Source organism: Megalops cyprinoides, chromosome 6, assembly GCF_013368585.1.
Source record: "Megalops cyprinoides isolate fMegCyp1 chromosome 6, fMegCyp1.pri, whole genome shotgun sequence".
NCBI lineage: Eukaryota > Metazoa > Chordata > Actinopteri > Elopiformes > Megalopidae > Megalops > Megalops cyprinoides.
In genome coordinates this window covers 8,288,092-8,305,194 of record NC_050588.1, presented here as the reverse complement: position 1 = coordinate 8,305,194, position 17,103 = coordinate 8,288,092, and the positions used below count along the sequence as shown (strand labels likewise).

At 45.4% G+C, this 17,103-nt stretch overlaps 1 protein-coding gene and 2 non-coding genes across 3 annotated transcripts; 2 read left to right on the top strand and 1 right to left on the bottom strand.

Annotated features, from left to right (window-relative positions):
* Window positions 1-231: 231 nt before the first annotated feature.
* On the bottom strand, window positions 232-2,995 carry LOC118778920 (aquaporin-4-like). Its single transcript, XM_036530719.1, has 4 exons — window positions 2,603-2,995; window positions 1,539-1,703; window positions 1,243-1,323; window positions 232-621 (listed from the first exon to the last, which is right to left on the bottom strand). The coding sequence occupies exons 1-4, from the start codon at window positions 2,984-2,986 to the stop codon at window positions 232-234; spliced, it is 1,020 nt and encodes a 339-aa protein (XP_036386612.1). The 5' UTR covers window positions 2,987-2,995.
* Window positions 2,996-14,637: 11,642 nt separating this feature from the next.
* trnae-uuc lies at window positions 14,638-14,709 on the top strand. The gene has a single exon. It is a non-coding gene; the product is annotated as a tRNA-Glu (tRNA).
* Window positions 14,710-16,741: 2,032 nt separating this feature from the next.
* On the top strand, window positions 16,742-16,813 carry trnae-uuc. The gene has a single exon. It is a non-coding gene; the product is annotated as a tRNA-Glu (tRNA).
* The last annotated feature ends 290 nt before the right edge of the window (window positions 16,814-17,103 follow it).

The following is a 17,103-nucleotide window of genomic DNA, read 5'->3' as shown; positions in this document are numbered from 1 at the left end:
TTTAGTCACATAAATGCATCGAGACCAAATATCAACAATTTCTCCAGGAAATAAGCTACACCAATTGCATGATTAATGTAATGGTGAACAGAAAAATATTTAATAGTAAATTCAATCCACAAGGTAATAAACAAAAACAAACACATGCACAAACAATATATAAATGCATCCTATCATTTTGTTCAAAAACATTTTGATAAAATCCAACAATTTTACTTAGAGATTTTAAATCTAGAACTTTAATTTGAGTTCATACTGAGGACAATCAGATGAGTCCTTCCTCTCAGGCTTCTTCTCAGCCTCCTCCATGTGTATGGCGCAGTGGCAAGCTGCATCCTTTTTTCTGTCCCCCTTCACGTCAATAGCATTGAAAGTCTCCCTTTCACAGAGCTCTGGCTTCTCTGTATCTAAAATCAGGAATGCGTCTGGCTCAATGCTCTCGACCTTCTCCACGTCGATTATGTGGTGACAGTCCGCCTCCTCCTCCTTGTGGTGTTTCTCGGAGGTGTCCTTGGAGAAGGCTTGCCTCATGTATTTCTTCAGGTCCAGGTTGGCAAGGCAGAGGTACTTGTAGAGTATGCCGGCAATGATTCCGCCTACAATGGGACCCACCCAGTACACCTACAGCACAGAAACCATTTAATTATATGCAGGAGGTTCAAAAACATTGAAAGCCCACGGCCCACTCTATAACCAACGGCCCACTCTATAACCAAATACATTTTTTATGTCCTGCAAAAACATACTTTCAAAAACTACAAAACATCTTTGCAATATGCGTCTCATGACCAGCCGTGAGCATGCACACAATCAGGCTGTGACTTAGCTCCTAGCTGGTAGAATCAAGTCACAATCTGCAGTCAGGGATCCTATGTCCTACTTCACTATTGAGTCGATGGCATTCATGCCACTGTTGGTGTGTGTGTGAGCATGAGTGCATGTACTATCCCAATTTCTCAAGCCACATTCATAGCATGTTTTATATGTTTGTATATTGTATATAACATTGTATATGTTTAATGCAGCTAGTAAACCTGGTTTCACCAACAGTGACAGAAGAATTTTGAGCTGTGGATTTGCCCTAGACAAATGTGAACCCTACACATAAAAGGCAGACTGCCAAATCTTAAATCAAACATTGACCCAATACATTTGTTGATAACATGGTTTTCTTCTATGTGGCTTACCATGCCTGACACTTTAGTTAACTGGTTAGCCAGTGCTGCTGATGGTGAATCTTACCCAGTGGTCCACCCAATTCCAGGTGATAAATGCAGGTCCAAGGGAGCGAGCGGGGTTCATACTGGCTCCAGTGTACTGGATCTGAAACAGCACAGAGCGCACAGAGGCACGATGACATGGGAAGGCAGCGGCACGACACAGCTAGTGCTCAAATCCATGTGCAATTCCAAAGTTTGGAGATAAAAGCAGTGACGGGTAATGAGATCACCTTAAGTTTGCATGGTTGATCTTCAGTGTTTTTTTTTTCACTTTTCCTCACAGTAAGACGGGGCTGACGGTAATATTACTGGACTCACCGCAAACAGGTGGCCGACGCATACAGAAAAGCCGATGGCCAGAGCAGCGGAGCCCTTGAGGTCGCCCCGTTTGGGGTCACAGGTGGCGAACACAGTGAAGACCAGCTGGAGCGTTATCATCATCTCCACTATGAAGGCCTGGATCAGTGTGAGGTCGGAGCTGATCTGTTGTGAAGCAGACTGGTCTTAGTCGCTAAAGGATTATCAGGTCACTTGTTAGAGCAGTGGCTCCAAACCTGGGGGTCGGGACCCACTGATAAATGTGATGGGTGGGTTTGAGATGGGTTATGAGATACTTCTGAAAAAATAAAAGCATATTACAACAATCTCGTAAATATTAACACTAATTATAATCCTCCACTGGCTACAGTACATGCAGTTATTTTGATGTATATTTAAAAATCCGCACCTGAACAAATGTTGGGCAGCATTATTGTAAGACTTGGTTCACACGGGCTTAGAAGGTCTGGGAAGCCCTATGCTAGGGAATTGCTATCACTCATTTGGTGAAATTAATGGAGTAAGGGGTATTTTTAAGGCTGAAATAATCTAATTTAATACTCCTTATGGATACAAATGATTTTTAAATGAACAACTAATATTTTTTTCAATGTTTTTGTCAAACTGGAATTATATTACACCTTCTCATCTGTCAGCTTTTGACCGAGATTTTAAACACTAACTGTGTGAAGGTACGTACCAGGAAGATCCTTACAATAATCTAAACTGACACAAAAGTTGGTCTATAATTAAAGTTTACAATAACCAAAGGTTATTGCAAAGGTTATTATACTGAATGGAAAATGATTTTGGTGATAAATCCAAATATTGCCGATGGTGGCTAAGCAAACTTGATGAACTTCCAGTATAAGAGATAGATCAAACCTTGGACACAAAAAAAAACAACATAACATCTTAATCTACAAAGTATATACAATATTCACTATGCTGTTTGTAGTGTCTCCTACATCTTTCTTCCATGACATTATTCAGTTACAGCCAACAGGTAATGTTATTCAAATATTTTCGCAATGTGACCTGTATAATATATCCCTGCATCTTACCGCAGTCACTCCAAAGTGACCCCTCACTGTCTTGGGCGTCACCACGTAGAGGATGGCGGTGCCCGCTACAGCTCCGAGGCACTGGGCGAGCAGGTAGAAGAATGTCTTGACCAGGTTGACCTTCCGGGTGAAGACCATGGCCACGGTCACAGCGGGGTTGATGTGAGCGCCGCTGATGTGACTGAAGCCCTGCACCATGGTGGCGACGCTCAGCCCGAAGCAGAGCGAGATCAGGACGCGGGTGGAGGCCTGCGGCTCGTCCTTGGAATCCGCCCAGTTGACAGTGGAGCCCAAGCTGAGCAGGAGGAAGAGCATGGTTGCCAGGAACTCCCCGCAGATCGCCCTCAAGAAATTCTTGGTCAGGACTTCCTTGAATGCCTTCATTATGCACTCACAGTCAAACAATGACAGGCACCCCCTGACAAATAAAGGAATTTAAATTTAAGCTCAGTTGCTCTCCTATTAAAGTGGTATGCCAATAGTTGGCAATACATGAAATGTAAAACATCTGGAAAATGTACTTTAATACAGTGAAATATTTGGCATAAATTGCAAAATAATGCCATTTCTGCTTTCATTCTATGCTATACATAGTAGAGAACAGACAGATACTGCACATGTATTATATATCTGTGTGTTAAAGTGTATTTTTATATGTTTATTCAACTATCACCATATATGCCTACAATTATGACTTTAAATCACTTACAAACACATTCCATACAGTTTGAAACATATATTCCATATTATGTTGTATGACATTTCACCATATACTACTTTTTGTAGTAGTAAATAGTAAATTTCAAATGTACGGTAGTACATATACCTAACACGTAGGCCACAAGCGCAATGGTTTCCAGAATTTCTTGGGAGGGTTAAATAAAGGGTTAACTAGCTGTTTAATAGCGCAGTTTAGGGACACGCATGCTTATGTACTGATTTTCAGTGATGTGACGTCGTGACGTTACATTTGGTAAAACATTTGCACAATGAAGATGAAAGTCACCCCCAGAGAAACAGAAATTTACTTGGATTTCCTGCTATTTGAACTGGAACCATTTGCTTGATCGCCCCCCGCTGCCAGCGAGTTAGCTAGCTAACTTTGCTACCGTTAGTCGGTGCTGTCTGCAACCGTCTCGACTATCACCTAGCTAACGTTATCAGTTTGTGAGCACAGAGCATCGCGCTTTTCTTAATTTAACGTTAGTTAAATTAAAACAAAAGTCTTGGAACCGTCTTGGACGAACTGCCACATCGTTTGACATATCTTTAGCTATCTTTTAGGCGAATTAATTACCTGGCTGACTTAAACTTCTTTACTTAGCTACCTGGCTACCCAGGATATTTTTCTGCATGTAAGATAAGGCTAACGTTATCCACCGCTAGCTGGATCAGAGAATAAGATCTAACACGACAGAAATAATGTCATTGTTTTGTTTATAAAACAATGTGCTATTTTGTGCGGACAAAGCTGAGGTACAAAGGGGAGGCCTAAGCACATAATGTTAGCTGGTTAGCTAGCTGGCTACGACCAATATTTATGACTACCTTTAGCTAACTTTTTCGGTGGTCACAACAGTGTACAGTGGGCCTGTTGTGAACAAGCTACACCTACAGTATTCGGAACTAGTAACAGTAAAGCAATAAACAAAATAAATTCATAGGGGAGACATACCTGTAAATTGGGTGCAGGTAATTCGTTGGAATTGAAATAGCTAGCTAGCAAGCTAGCTATTTTGGTTAATGTTTTTAAAAAAAACCGCCGTTATTCTATCAGTACCTCACGAGTTTGTGTGATGACAGCGCATAAAAACTTACGTTATAGAACGTTTGAAGAACGTTAGACACTCATTTTAAAACGGTCCAATACATTCAGTAACGCAATCAGTGAACTAACTGCCAGGTTAATGAACGTCTATAATTTTTGTGAATAGCATAATCAGATTTTCTTTACCTCATGCAAAGTTTCCCTCTAATACCTACCATCCTGATTTCTTTCTCCAATCTGTCAGTGCTCAAATACTAGAGTGGTTAGCTTTTGAGCAACTGGTCATTTTTGAATTTCCAGAAGTACACATTTCTGGTCAGATGATAAATCAAAGTTGTGCTCAGTTCTTTAGCTAACATAATTGTAGTAATTTCTCAAACAACAGGCACTTGTTTTAACATTTAAAGGTGTTGGGGCTACTTAAATTTTTCTAATGTCTAACCCAAAAGAACCCAACTCCCCCGTTGTTGCCATAGACTTGGCTGTTTTCACTGGGGACTAGTTTGTTTATTTCAGTCTTGTCATGTTAGTGAGCTCTTGTGGCCTGCAGGTGGACTCTTAAAACTTGGAAAGGATTACTTCCTTCTGTGTTCCTATTACCATTCACCTGCTTTTTCATCATGGCAACAAGCGAAAGTCACTTTAGGTACATTGCAGATACAGTGTGAGAGCAAGGTGTTGCTGGCCTCTCAGCTGCATTCATGTGGATCCCTTAGAGTCATCTCAAGATGAAAAGGATGAGGAGGCAGCTACCACCAGTCCAATAATTTTTCAAAAGAGAAGCTGTAAGAGCCATCTCCACACGTCACAGTTTTGGTACGGGATTAAACGCCTGGGACGTACGTGCATGCATGAATGCATATTGTACATTCATAAATGTGGACATACATATAATATTCATACATACAAACATATGCACGTACACACACTAACTCCAAGTAATGGTTCAACATAGCCAGGCCACACACACCATCATAGCACTCATTAAGGGACATTCATTACAACTGTGACTGCTTTATTTAGAGGTAAGAGTGTAGACTTTAGAGTGCTCTCAACCTCCCTGCTTCTGACATTTACCAATGTTATGACACACTGTAGGAATATAGTGCCATTGTAATACTAATGGAAATGGAAATTAACTAGCTCCTTAGCCACGCCAGGTATAGTGGTGCTTATCCAGGTCTCGTGAGAGCAATGACTTGGGTTGCCTGGTCTCTATAGATGGCAGGTCCGCTGTTGACCCTGCTTCTATAGACCTGCTCACTCAATTGGAACAGTGAAGTGGAGGGATAATCCTTCCCAAAAAGGAGGGTGGGGACGAGGGAGGGCGATGCCCACAAGGCTACACGGTGTATGTTTTCTATGTGTTTTCTTTCTTTTCTTTCTTTCTTTCAGAGGAGGGTTCTGTTCTACAGGGTTGTGTGGGTCCTCTGTCATCCAAGAGCCCCTGGGACGGACCAGCTGTCCTTTTTTGGGCTGCGAACGCAGAGTGCACTGTACATGATGACTGAGGGAGCAAAGTAAGAGAAATATCCATTGCCTGGCTTTGGATAAATGTCTTCTCTCACTTCCACACACCTTTTTCACTGCAAATGTATTCTCCCAATAGGGTCTGTATGCATAATTTCAGTTGCCGATCTTATACTTCAGTGTCTTAGTCACTGTCTCCATGCTCTCCAGCCAGCTGTCATTGGTATTAATGGGACATTTATTGTATTCGAAATGAGGATATGGTTAGTGCTTGCAATGTAAGAGCTCTGTCTGTGACCTGAAATATGAAAATTCAGGTATAATTCATGCAGAAATAATACAAAGCAGCCTACACCCTTCTGGAAAGTTGAGAGAAACAGATAGGGGGAAGAGGTAATTCAAACCCCTCACATCATTTTCTCACATGAATTGCTTTATTACATTTTTTGAGCTGAAAACACTTCTGATTCTCCATTCTTAGATTTAGTTGCTGACATAACCTCACATGTGTATGTTGTCATAGCTACAGACAGATATATAACAACAGCTGCAGTAATGACCCTGGCCATGGTGTCAGTGATGATAATGGTTGTGGTCACATTTAGCACTCTGTGTGTACTGGGAGCTGCAAGGATATCATCATGCAGCACAAAGTAGGAGAAAGTTTAGGGCAGGAGGCTATTAAAACTTCAGCAATCCCTTCCGTGAATAGCTCAGAGCTTTTCCTCTGAGTGTCTCTTAAAGAGGAGGGGGGGGGGGGGGGGGAGAGAGAGAGAAAGAAGGGGTAGAGGTGAGATGAGAGGGGAGTGGGAAAGGAGAGAAGGATGTTGAAAAAAGGGAGAGAAGCAGCAGTGTGGTGCAGTGGTAAGGAGCAGAGCTTGTAACCTGTAGGGTACTGTTTCTATTCCCAGGTAGGTCGCTGCTTTTGTACCCTTCAGCAGGGTTACTTGAGCGGAATGTCCTCTGTAAATATCCAGCTATATGGATAGATACCATGAAAAAATTGTAAGCTGCCCTCAATATAAGCAAAATGTAATAATAAAAGAACGGGAAGTGGGAAGGAGGAAAAGATTGAATGGAGGTGTATTATTGGATCTATGGCCCTCAAGTACAGACTGGGATGGACAGTGGCAGTGTGTTGGAGCGGATGTTTTAACAGTCTTAGGCTCAATGGAGAGAGAAATCACACAAAGGGAGGTGTGCAAATATTGTGGGAAAACCGTCTGCCCTTTAATATTTCATGAGCCCCCCCCCAACAAATCTATTCATGGGAGCGCATTCCTACGGAAGGGCTGGCATTCAGCTCCAATCAGGCAGCTCAATGGGCAGGCCTTAACTGCGTACCCGTTCATTCACTGGCCCCTACAGATTGTTCCCCCATGAAAGCACCCCGCCTCTTTATCATCCTCCTCCTCCCTGAGAGAGAGAGAAGAAGAGTGGGTGTGTCTTGTGAGGGAGGAGTGAGATAGGAGGACATCAAAACAGTTGAGGAGTGATGGAGATGTGTGAGGCTGAGCTACAGGCCTGGTCCTGCTGGGTCAGGTTGTCCTAAACCTTACCTGGCCATTTCAACTCATGCAACAATTTCTAACTGACCACGCATCTTTATAGCAATGTAGCTTTCTCTGAATGCCAGCTGGCGCATGGAGAGAGCCTGGCCGGAGGTCCTTTGCCCTGACAAGCGTTTGTGACTGCCCCCTTGTGGAATTCTGAAGTTTTGCCATGCTCCCGCCTCATGTCTTCATTCCTCATAAATTCTCATCCCACCCAGCTGGCTGGAGGCAAGGGTGTAAGACCAGCAGTGCACCCACAATGTGTAAAGCTAACATTACAGCACAATTTACTCATTTTTTGGTTAGCCGCTGTTTTTAAGATGAATTCGTATGACATGCAGAGTAATCATCCAGACACACAATCTGTCTTTTTTTTGTCTTTTTCAGTGTGAATCACAGTGTGGGGAAATGTGCTGAAAACCAAAGAAACTTTCAAGATTAAAATTTTTCAACTGAGTGCACGCATTCTGCAAGTTCGATCCAATCAGCATCTGCGTTTCAGTATGCCTGACAACAGTCTTGTAGGGTGGTGAAGGTTTTCATTATTATTGCACTAACCTTTATTAAAACACCCATCCTCAAAGAGGAATGGGGGCATGTAACCCTCCTGATAGCTTTATTGTAGATTATTTGGCCAATGTGCAAACTCATTCCTAACGTGACCTCAGGTTAGGGTGTAATTGGACTCCTGGGTGAGCCCAGGTGCAGGCTGTGATCCTGATCCCCGATTAAAGGTCACCTCTCTATCTAAGGATCTGTAAGACCCCCCTGGTGCCAGGTCTGCCACACCCGAGCCCCTGATCTGTGTCCAACAGGCTTAGCTGAGCTCAGGAGAGACAGAGGGGAGCAGCTGAGAGGTGGAGGGGTGTCCCCAAGTCCCTGGGACTGTTGCTTCCCCTCCGCTTATAGTGTAAATGGATTCCTCTGTGACCAAAATGCAAGCGTTCGCTCTCTCTGTATCACAGTTTTCACACTTTGCAGCCCTGATAACTGTCATTCATCGCTACCTGTCCTGAAACAGGTGTCTGTTAGCTCTGTTTTGTCTGGCCTTGACACTTCTCAAGCAGCATGTTTCTTTTCCTTAAGTGTAAAATGCCATGCATTTCAGTAGAAGGTCTTGATATGTACGGTACTCATCCTTATGGTACCAAACAAACCAGAACATTGTGATAATTCTAACAGTTCTTTGCATGATGGTATTGCTCTGTTGTTGTTCACATTCAAATTACACTTTGAGATTTGGATAGCTTATATTTTTGACATTGTCCATTTATACAGCTTGGTATTTTCTGAGGCAATCTGGGTTGAGCGCATTTCCCAATGGTACAATTGTAGTGTCTCACCAAAGAAATGAATCGGCAACGAGCATACCGCTCCTTATGACTACATAGAAACGCACAGGTTCTTAAAACCTCTGACTGTTAAGTCTTAACTCTAAACTGAACAATCATTTCTTTGATTACAATCTGCTCTGATTCCTCTTTGAAGCTGAGGCTGTCCAGAGAATACTGAATATTTCCTTTTCACCAAGTTAAGACTCAAGCAGAGCTGTGAAAGCTTTGTATGCTATCTTGGTTTATTGCTGTTAGAAAAATCTGAAGGCCACCCAAAATCCATACATTTTATTTGCAATTTGGTCTTTTGCTGTCTTTGAGGAGGCACCATTGTCTGCATATTAGTTGTTAACTGTCAGTTTGATGTTTGAGTGAGCCCCATTTTGATGATGGGGCAATCATCCTGGAGAAACTTTTTTACTCTGTGGCTTTCCATGACCCTCAGAGTTACAGGTCTTGATGTGGCCTTGTAAACAGGGCCTTCAAGGCACTGCGTCGACGTTACCCAAGCCAGCCCTCAGAAAAGCTGTCAGTCGTGTCCATTCTTGTCTTTAAACAGTGCTTGTTAAGGAGTTTGACCAGCCAGGGCCCAAGCCCATAAATTCATGCCTTTAAGTGGCAGCATTCATCCTGAAAATGTGTACACCCTCACCGCTAGGGCGGGAGTCACTTAGACAAACTCCGCGGAGGTTCATCTCCTCCGGACCACAAAGGGCCCTGAGTGTGCCGCCGCCAATGGCTGCGCCGAACTCTGACCCCCGCGGGTCACAGGGAGCATTTGTCCCCACGGTAATTGGACAGAAGGGCCCTTTCGCTCCTCATTTAACCTTTTCTGACGGGCCTCCTTTCTTCCCCCCCGACCCGTCACAAAGACCCGGGGTCTGTCCCGGTTGTTCCCGGCCTCTCCCTCTCCCCCCTTCTCTCCACCCCCCACCAGAACAGGCCTTTGAAAGCTGGAGAAAAGCTGGAGTGTGCTGGTCCTGCCGGGGACAATGGCGGGGTTAGTGACCCCCCACGCCCCCAGGGCTCGGGGCTTTGTTCTGGGATCAGCCGCAGCCTCTGCCGTGGGCGGTTATGGCCCCACAGCCGCGCGGAGGAATTGAGGGACAAACACTTGTTAAGAGGTGATTCCTCTTCTTGCTGTCTCCTGTCTCCCTCTCGGCTCTTTCTATTTAAATCTGAGTGTGCGTTAACGATGGAGAGGAGCTATGGCTTGTTCCTTTGGTGTCTGGGAGGGGGCAGTAACAGTTTTGCAGCACAGGTATTCTTATGATGACCAAATACTTAGATTTCTTTGCTTCACATTGAAAGTTCTGTCTCTGCCACTGTTGACGCTGTAAGTATTCTGATTCACTGGTTCGTAATGGCATCCACAGCTGTCATAGTAATGCAATGTTGGAACCTCCTTTTACCAACAAGTGCCTCCTTGAAGGAAGGCAGGAACACAGGTTAAAGGCAGAGGAGCATCAGGTCAGGAAGATCTGTGATGGCGTTCTGTAGCGGTGACAGACCTGCATCGCGCATCCTGTCAGCACAGACCAAGAAGAGGGTCAAAAGAGGGTCTGCATTGTGGCAATCATCAACCATCTCACACATTTTGAAGCTTCTTCTTTGGAAAAGAGAAACAATTAACTGAAAAAGTCATTTTACTCATTTGATCCCCCCATGGATACATTTTCTGGAAACGCATCCCATTTTAAACACGTTCTCCACACCCATGCACCTTTGTCTCTCACTGGTGATTGTAGAGAAATGTCAACGGGTCTGATGTAACCCACAGAAGTGTTTTGACCTCTGTTCAAGCCAGTAGCACACAGTGACTGTTGTTTCAGACTTGATTCAATAACCCAGATGCGCTTTACAGATTTAATTCGTAAATATTCTAGCTGATCTTTGTATGATGGATGTTGTGGACATAGAAGAGGATTAAAATACTAACTACTAGGGCATGAGTAAATATGACCCCTGCATTTGCTCGAAGAAACATAATTATTTGTAAACAATCTGACTTTACTGTTTTTCTGTTACATCTCCTACTTGTTCCTGTTTAATCACAGGTAGAAATAAATGTGGAGGGCACTGTAGATAGAGTACATATTGATAGGTATTACACACATAGATAATTGCTGAAATTTTGTCTAGCATCAACACAGCTCCCCACCCTGTCCCTCCTCCGTTGCCGGGGAGATCAAACCCCTACCCGGTGGAGACCGTAGCCGTGGCGATGGTGGCGGGCGAACGCTCCAGCCACGTCCAGATGCGCACCATGCTGTCCTGCCGGCGGAGCTGCCGGGGACCTGCACGCTACCATATGGGCTGAAAGAGGCAGCTCTCCCCAAAGCCCCGCCGGCCGCCTTGGGGACAGATGTGCATTGTCTCCCCACCCACCCCTTAATGACGCGTGACAGCATTGTACAGTATTGTAAAACAGCTCCTCTGTCTTTCTGTCCCCTTACAAAGGGGGCTCTCCCGACTCTCCCCCTCAAAACCCCTTTCTCTGTAGAAAAAGGTTATTTTAGCACCGTTCTTTTGTCCCATTCATCTTTTTGTTTTCCCCCCTCTGTTCTGCTTCTTGTAATTTTCTTGACTGTTCTTTTGGGGCAAAGGCCTAATTGTGGCAGGGACAATTAAGCCATCCTCTCCCTCTTCTGTCCTGTTTTATTGCTTTTTTATTGCGGTAAAAGGCACTCAGGGCGGTTCTGTGAGAACATTAACCCTGAGAAAGTGTCTGGTTGGACGTATCGATTATGAATCGGCTTTGTAAGGGGCACGGACACAGCATGCGATTTGGTTTTCCTTTCAAACACCTATTGACTCTTTCCTGGGGACATGAAACTGGGCCCCAAACTTCTATACTGAATGATATCTAGAAGGTAAAACACTGATATAGCCTGAGAAAGGTCTATGCGTGATCCTGTGTCTCGCTTTCCTGCAGTGTTTGAAACAAACGCAAGTGCATGAACCATGTTACCCTCAAACTGGATACTAACCTGCAGATACAAAAAATATCAGCTAGGCCTATTATATTATAAAGCAACAGGTCTTGCGTGTACAAGATGAGATCTCAGTGGCTGTTACGTTCTCCTTCAGCAGCAAGTCATTACGTTTTGCACTATGGTGGCTTAAGCAAACCGAGTCAGAGCTGCCAGCTGAAAAGAAATGATTTGTGGCCTGCAAGGTGTAAACCACCCCTTTAAAGGCAATCTCCCTGTGTATGCCCATAAAACTGTCTCCTGCTGTCTGCAGGGTGAAATACTTCCCCTTTAATAGACAGGTGACTGAAACAGCTGTGGGCCCAAGATGTGATGTCGACATGCTTTTACTTCGTCTCTTTATTGTGTCGGCCGTGTCACAGATGCGGCCCCGTCACTCCTTCCTGTCTCTTTCTTCTTTTCTCCACTTGCTTTCCGCCCCATTTCTCTGGCCTTCTGGTCACCCTCCGACCCCCAGCACGTGCCCGAGTGTCTGGGGTCTCAGTGGAATGCTGCAATATTCATCCAGATGCTGTTAAGCTTTATACCGGCCTGCTTTCTTTGGGCCAGAAGGGAGACATAGAGGCAGACACAACAGAAATCTGGACAGTGAGACACACACACCCCCACATACACAGAAAGACAATGGGACACATTCACAGTGAGACATATGCACACACAGTAAGCCACAAATACAGACAGTGAGACATACACAGACAGTGAAACAGACACCAGACAGACGAACAGACAGTAAGAAACATGGACTCAGTAAGTCAGTGGTGATGCTTGTCCTCTGATGAGTCCACTGATCCAACTTATGTATGTGAAATGCAGCAGATATCATAAAGATGTCAAATGCAATTTGTAGTCTACTCGTGGCTTTATCCCTGAGTGGAAAATGCCATGTGAGATGCTTTGGACAAGGACATGAACACCATGATCACTGCAGGACAAATCAGGAGAAGAGTTGGGGGGACTTGGGGGGGGAAGAGGTGTGACACATCTAACCCCTGAGAAGGAGCATACAACGTGCTCCTGTGCCCAGATCACTCATCACACCAGAGCTCACTGGCAATTTGGAGTCTTGCTTAGCCTTAAGCGAACCTTCTCAGCGGCGTGTCATCCGCCATCGAGGAGGTATGGTGACGGCGAAGGTCACTGGGGTGTTCAGGAAAGGTGGGGGGGGGGGCACCTCCCTCTCATTACATTAATGTGTCCCTCACTTTGTGCTCTTTCAGAGTTTCAAAATGGGCCATCAAACGAGGCTCTCAGATGCAAATCTCAGATCTCCTATTGTTTGCCTCAATGACAATTAATGGATTTTCATTCACGCCCCCGGTGTCAGCTCTCCCCTCTCGTTTTGGTTGTTTATTCCAAACCGAAACCCGGCCTCTCGAAAACACCCACCGCAGCCCCCCCCCACCCCCCCCCAGCATTCTAAAGCGTGGATGGCAACAGACCTGCCGTGCAGGATGAATTTCTTTCACCTTAAAGGCCCGAGAGCTAGAGAAGGCAATCAGTCTTGTCTCGCGGACCTGCGTGTCCACCTCCTCCCCAAATGGCTAATGAGCCCCCCCCCCTCCCCCTCCCTCTCTCTCCGTTCTGTCATGGCAGATCTCCAGTGTCCTCCTTTCACCGAGTGTGACATCCCGGCCTGTGTTTGTTCCCTTTCTAACAACCCCCATCCGTCTTCACTCCTCTCTGCCGTCACCGAAAGGGCTGCGCGGAGAGACTGACGAGGGCTTCGAGCTCAAAACAGCAACAGGGAAACAGAGGAACGCCTAACAAGCAGTCAGGTAGCATACTCAGGCCAGCAGATTGCAAACAAACATTACTCCCCCCAGCAAAAGAAAAGCTTCTCTCTCAGAACTGTTAAGTCTCCCTGCTCTCTGAGTTACATATACTTTTTTATTTGTTCTAATTTTTTTTTCTGCCCTGTGCTAAACATTTATATTATTTTAAATTTGCCAAAGGTCTTATTCATATTATTCTACGTGACATGAATGCTTCGATAGCGTTGCAGACTAAGCACAATGAGCAGATATCGCTTAAGGTTTCTGATGCCACTCTGAGGCCCTTCAGCGACACGTCAAAATAGCAGGTGGCAGCAGGGATGGGACTGTCAAACACACGAGGAATGGTGGAGACCATCTGCCCTGTGCTTGCATTACACTACCACATCACGCAACTCATCGCTCTTTTCATGTGTGAGGTATTTCGGGAGCTGGAGTCCTCATACCCAGGAACAGAAAGAGGAACAGGGGAAAACAGACAGGGAGCAGGGGGCGGGGCCAGAGGCGAGGATGGGATGGTAAGAATGATGGAGAGACAAGAATTTTTCCTGCAGGTCACGGGTGGGGTTTGAGTGACCACTCACGTGCTCAGGTGAGCCAAATGACCTTTTTTGGGATTTCAGAGAAGGGGCCATGTGAGGCAACTGAAGACCCCTGTCATAAACAGGGAACCTTTATCATGCTTATAAGAGGTGCAGAGGGGCACAGTGATCAGGCCCTGTGAGGGTCCCAGCTGGGTGATACTCAGTACCCATGAGCAAGGCACCTTGCTTGAGCTGCTTGAGCTGCTTCGGTAAAAACTGCAAAACATCCATCTGGGTCACATGCAAAAGAAGCCTTCTCCTCTTGCACAGGCAGTATCTGACATGATGCAGCCTATCCGTCAACGGAGGGCAGGGGGGCAACCACATGGAGGTGAACCGTGGGAACAGGGCTAAAGAGAGTCGAGGACAGCAGCCAGAGGAGAGAGAGAGCGAGTGAGAGAGAAGGAAAGAGGGATGGAGAGAACTGTGGAGGTAAAGGGTGGGTGAGAAAGGGGAGCGCTGTTTCAGCATTTTGGCTCAACTCTTCTATAGAAATTTGCTTGACCTCGCTGCTTGTTTTCATGAGACCTGTTGCAGTGTCCCTCAGTGTAATTGTGTCTCTCCCATATGGTCTAGCGGTTAGGATTCCTGGTTTTCACCCAGGCGGCCCGGGTTCGACTCCCGGTATGGGAAAGAAGTTTTTTTTGTTCAGCGGTTTTGTGACTATACTTGTATCTTCTGAGACACCAGTAATTTCGATATTCTGAGCAATACTGTGACACAAAACTGTAATAATTAAGGGTAGCAGTGTAGCATAGTGGTTAAGGAGCAGGGCTCATAACTGAAAGGTTGCCAGTTCAATTCCCCATTAGGACACTACTGCTGTACCTGTGGGCAAGGTCCTTAACCCACAATTGCCTCAGTTAAATGTCCACCAGTGTAAAGAGATAATATTTAAAATAAAAATAACTAAAACCAATGAATGTCACTTTGGATAAGATTGTCTGCTAAATGTAATACTGTAATATCAGAGACTGCAGGCCTTCACCCTTTTGCTGAGACCTCTGCCCCTATTGACAAAATGTGTTGACACAATGCAGAGAGGGGATCGCTCTCCATTTCAGCTGAAACTCTCTGAAATAAAAATAGCCCCATAAATATATAAATAGCCTAATTGGTCAAGGACAGTCACTTGAAAATGTTGCTCTGAGGTCTCACATGGAAATAACAACATACTGACTTGCAGAAAGGCTGAAGTCGAGTTCTAGCTCACTTCTAATTCACTAGAGAGCTTAGCTTTCAGATGCCAATGTAGAAAATAATGAAGATATTTCAGTTCGCTGCTTCTAAGATGGTTTCGTGCAGCTTGTATGCAAATGTCCTTTCAGATTGTCTCTTACCTTAAAGGGATCATCTGAAAGGACATTTGTTGTTTAGTGTTGCTTTAAGCTTTAATGTATGCAAAGTTTGTGAACACTTTCATTCTGAAAGAATCCTTTGAGAAAGCACCTTCATGATTCACCTATTTATAAGTAAATAATAAATGCCACCGAAACTCACTTTACAAGTGTGGCTGTATGAAAGTTCTCACCATCTGAATGATGTTAACATTCCGCTCCCCCCTGTTACCGCTGTGAATAGAGCAAAATGTAGACCACGTGTGGCCACGATGTAAATGGTGCTGCGTTTAACAGGAGTAAAGCACAAATGTCAGAAGCATCCTTCTCCGGGAGGAGAACAGCGACCTCCCAGCCCGTCCCTTTCACGCCGCCCCGGATGACGGATGCTGCCTCGTAGCAGCAGGGGCCTGAACGCAAGGAAGGGCCCGAGGGACCTCCCCCTTTCCACCCTCCCCAAATCTAAACCCTTCCCCCGGTGCTCTGAAATAAACCGTCGGCTCTCACAAAAACCCTGAGCAAATCAAAGGACAAAACGAAAGGCGTTCAGCTTTGAGTGCCTGAAAGAGGGCGGGGGTTGGGTGATGACAGACAATTAAAGAGAAGAGGCCATTCACGAGACTCCAATTGGTGTTTGAGGGGACCCGTCCCGTCCTGCGTGTGAGGGTCCCCCCCCCACCCCCCCGCTCAGCGGTGTCATTGTGACACGCACAGGCTCAAGAGGAGGCCCTAATTCTGATACCAACAGTACCACACTGTACCAGGGTAGCCCCTCAAGTGCCCCCTCTCCCTCCTTTCCCCCATCAGTCAGAGGTTCTGAGGCACACTGTGTGGGTGTGCAAATGTGTGTGGGCGTGCAGCGGGGGCAGGAGGGGGTGTGTGCGAGGGACAGAGGGAAAGGATGTTAATCAAGATTCTGGGGGGAAGGATGGGAGGGAGCGTGTGGGAGTGCGTGGGAGGGAAGGAGGGAGGGAGGGGAGCTCAGTCATTATGCCGATATTCCCGTTTTCTTTTCAAAATCTGTTAGAGGCCTTCTCTTCTTCTTGCACGATGATGCAGCCTATCCGTCAACGGAGGGCAGGGGGCAACCACATGGAGGTGAACCGTGGGAATGGGGCTAAAGAGAGTCGAGGACAGCAGCCAGAGGAGAGAGAGAGCAAGTGAGAGAGAAAGACAGAGGGATGGAGAGAACTGTGGAGGTAAAGGGTGGGTGAGAAAGGGGAGCACTGTTTCAGCATTTTGGCTCAACTCTTCTGTAGAAATTTGCTTGACCTTGCTGCTTGTTTTCATGAGACCTGTTGCAGTGTCCCTCAGTATAGTTGTGTCTCTCCTATATGGTCTAGCGGTTAGGATTCCTGGTTTTCACCCAGGCGGCCCGGGTTCGACTCCCGGTATGGGAAAGAGTTTTTTTTGTCCAGCGGTTTTGTGATTATACTTGTATCTTCTGAGAAACCAGTAATTTCGATATTCTGAGCAATACCGTGACACAAAACTGTAATAATTAAGGGCAACAGTGTAGCATAGTGGGGTAGGACTTGTAACTGAAAGGTTGCCAGTTCAATTCCCTGCTTGGGACACTGCTGCTCTACCCTTGGGCAAGGTACTTAACCCGCAGTTGCCTCAGTAAATATCTAGCTATATAAAAGGTTAACATTGTACAAAAAAAACCTGAACCTATGTATGTCGTTTT

Bases quoted from the DNA above. Each gene is read 5' to 3' on its own strand.
- LOC118778920 (XM_036530719.1), bottom strand. From the start codon at position 2,986: ATGAAGGCATTCAAGGAAGTCCTGACCAAGAATTTCTTGAGGGCGATC. The intron at 1,704-2,602 runs GTAAGATGCAGG...GCTTCACAACAG, and splicing joins GTCACTTTGGAGTGACTGCG to ATCAGCTCCGACCTCACACT. The intron at 622-1,242 runs GTAAGATTCACC...TCTGTGCTGTAG, and splicing joins GGAATTGGGTGGACCACTGG to GTGTACTGGGTGGGTCCCAT.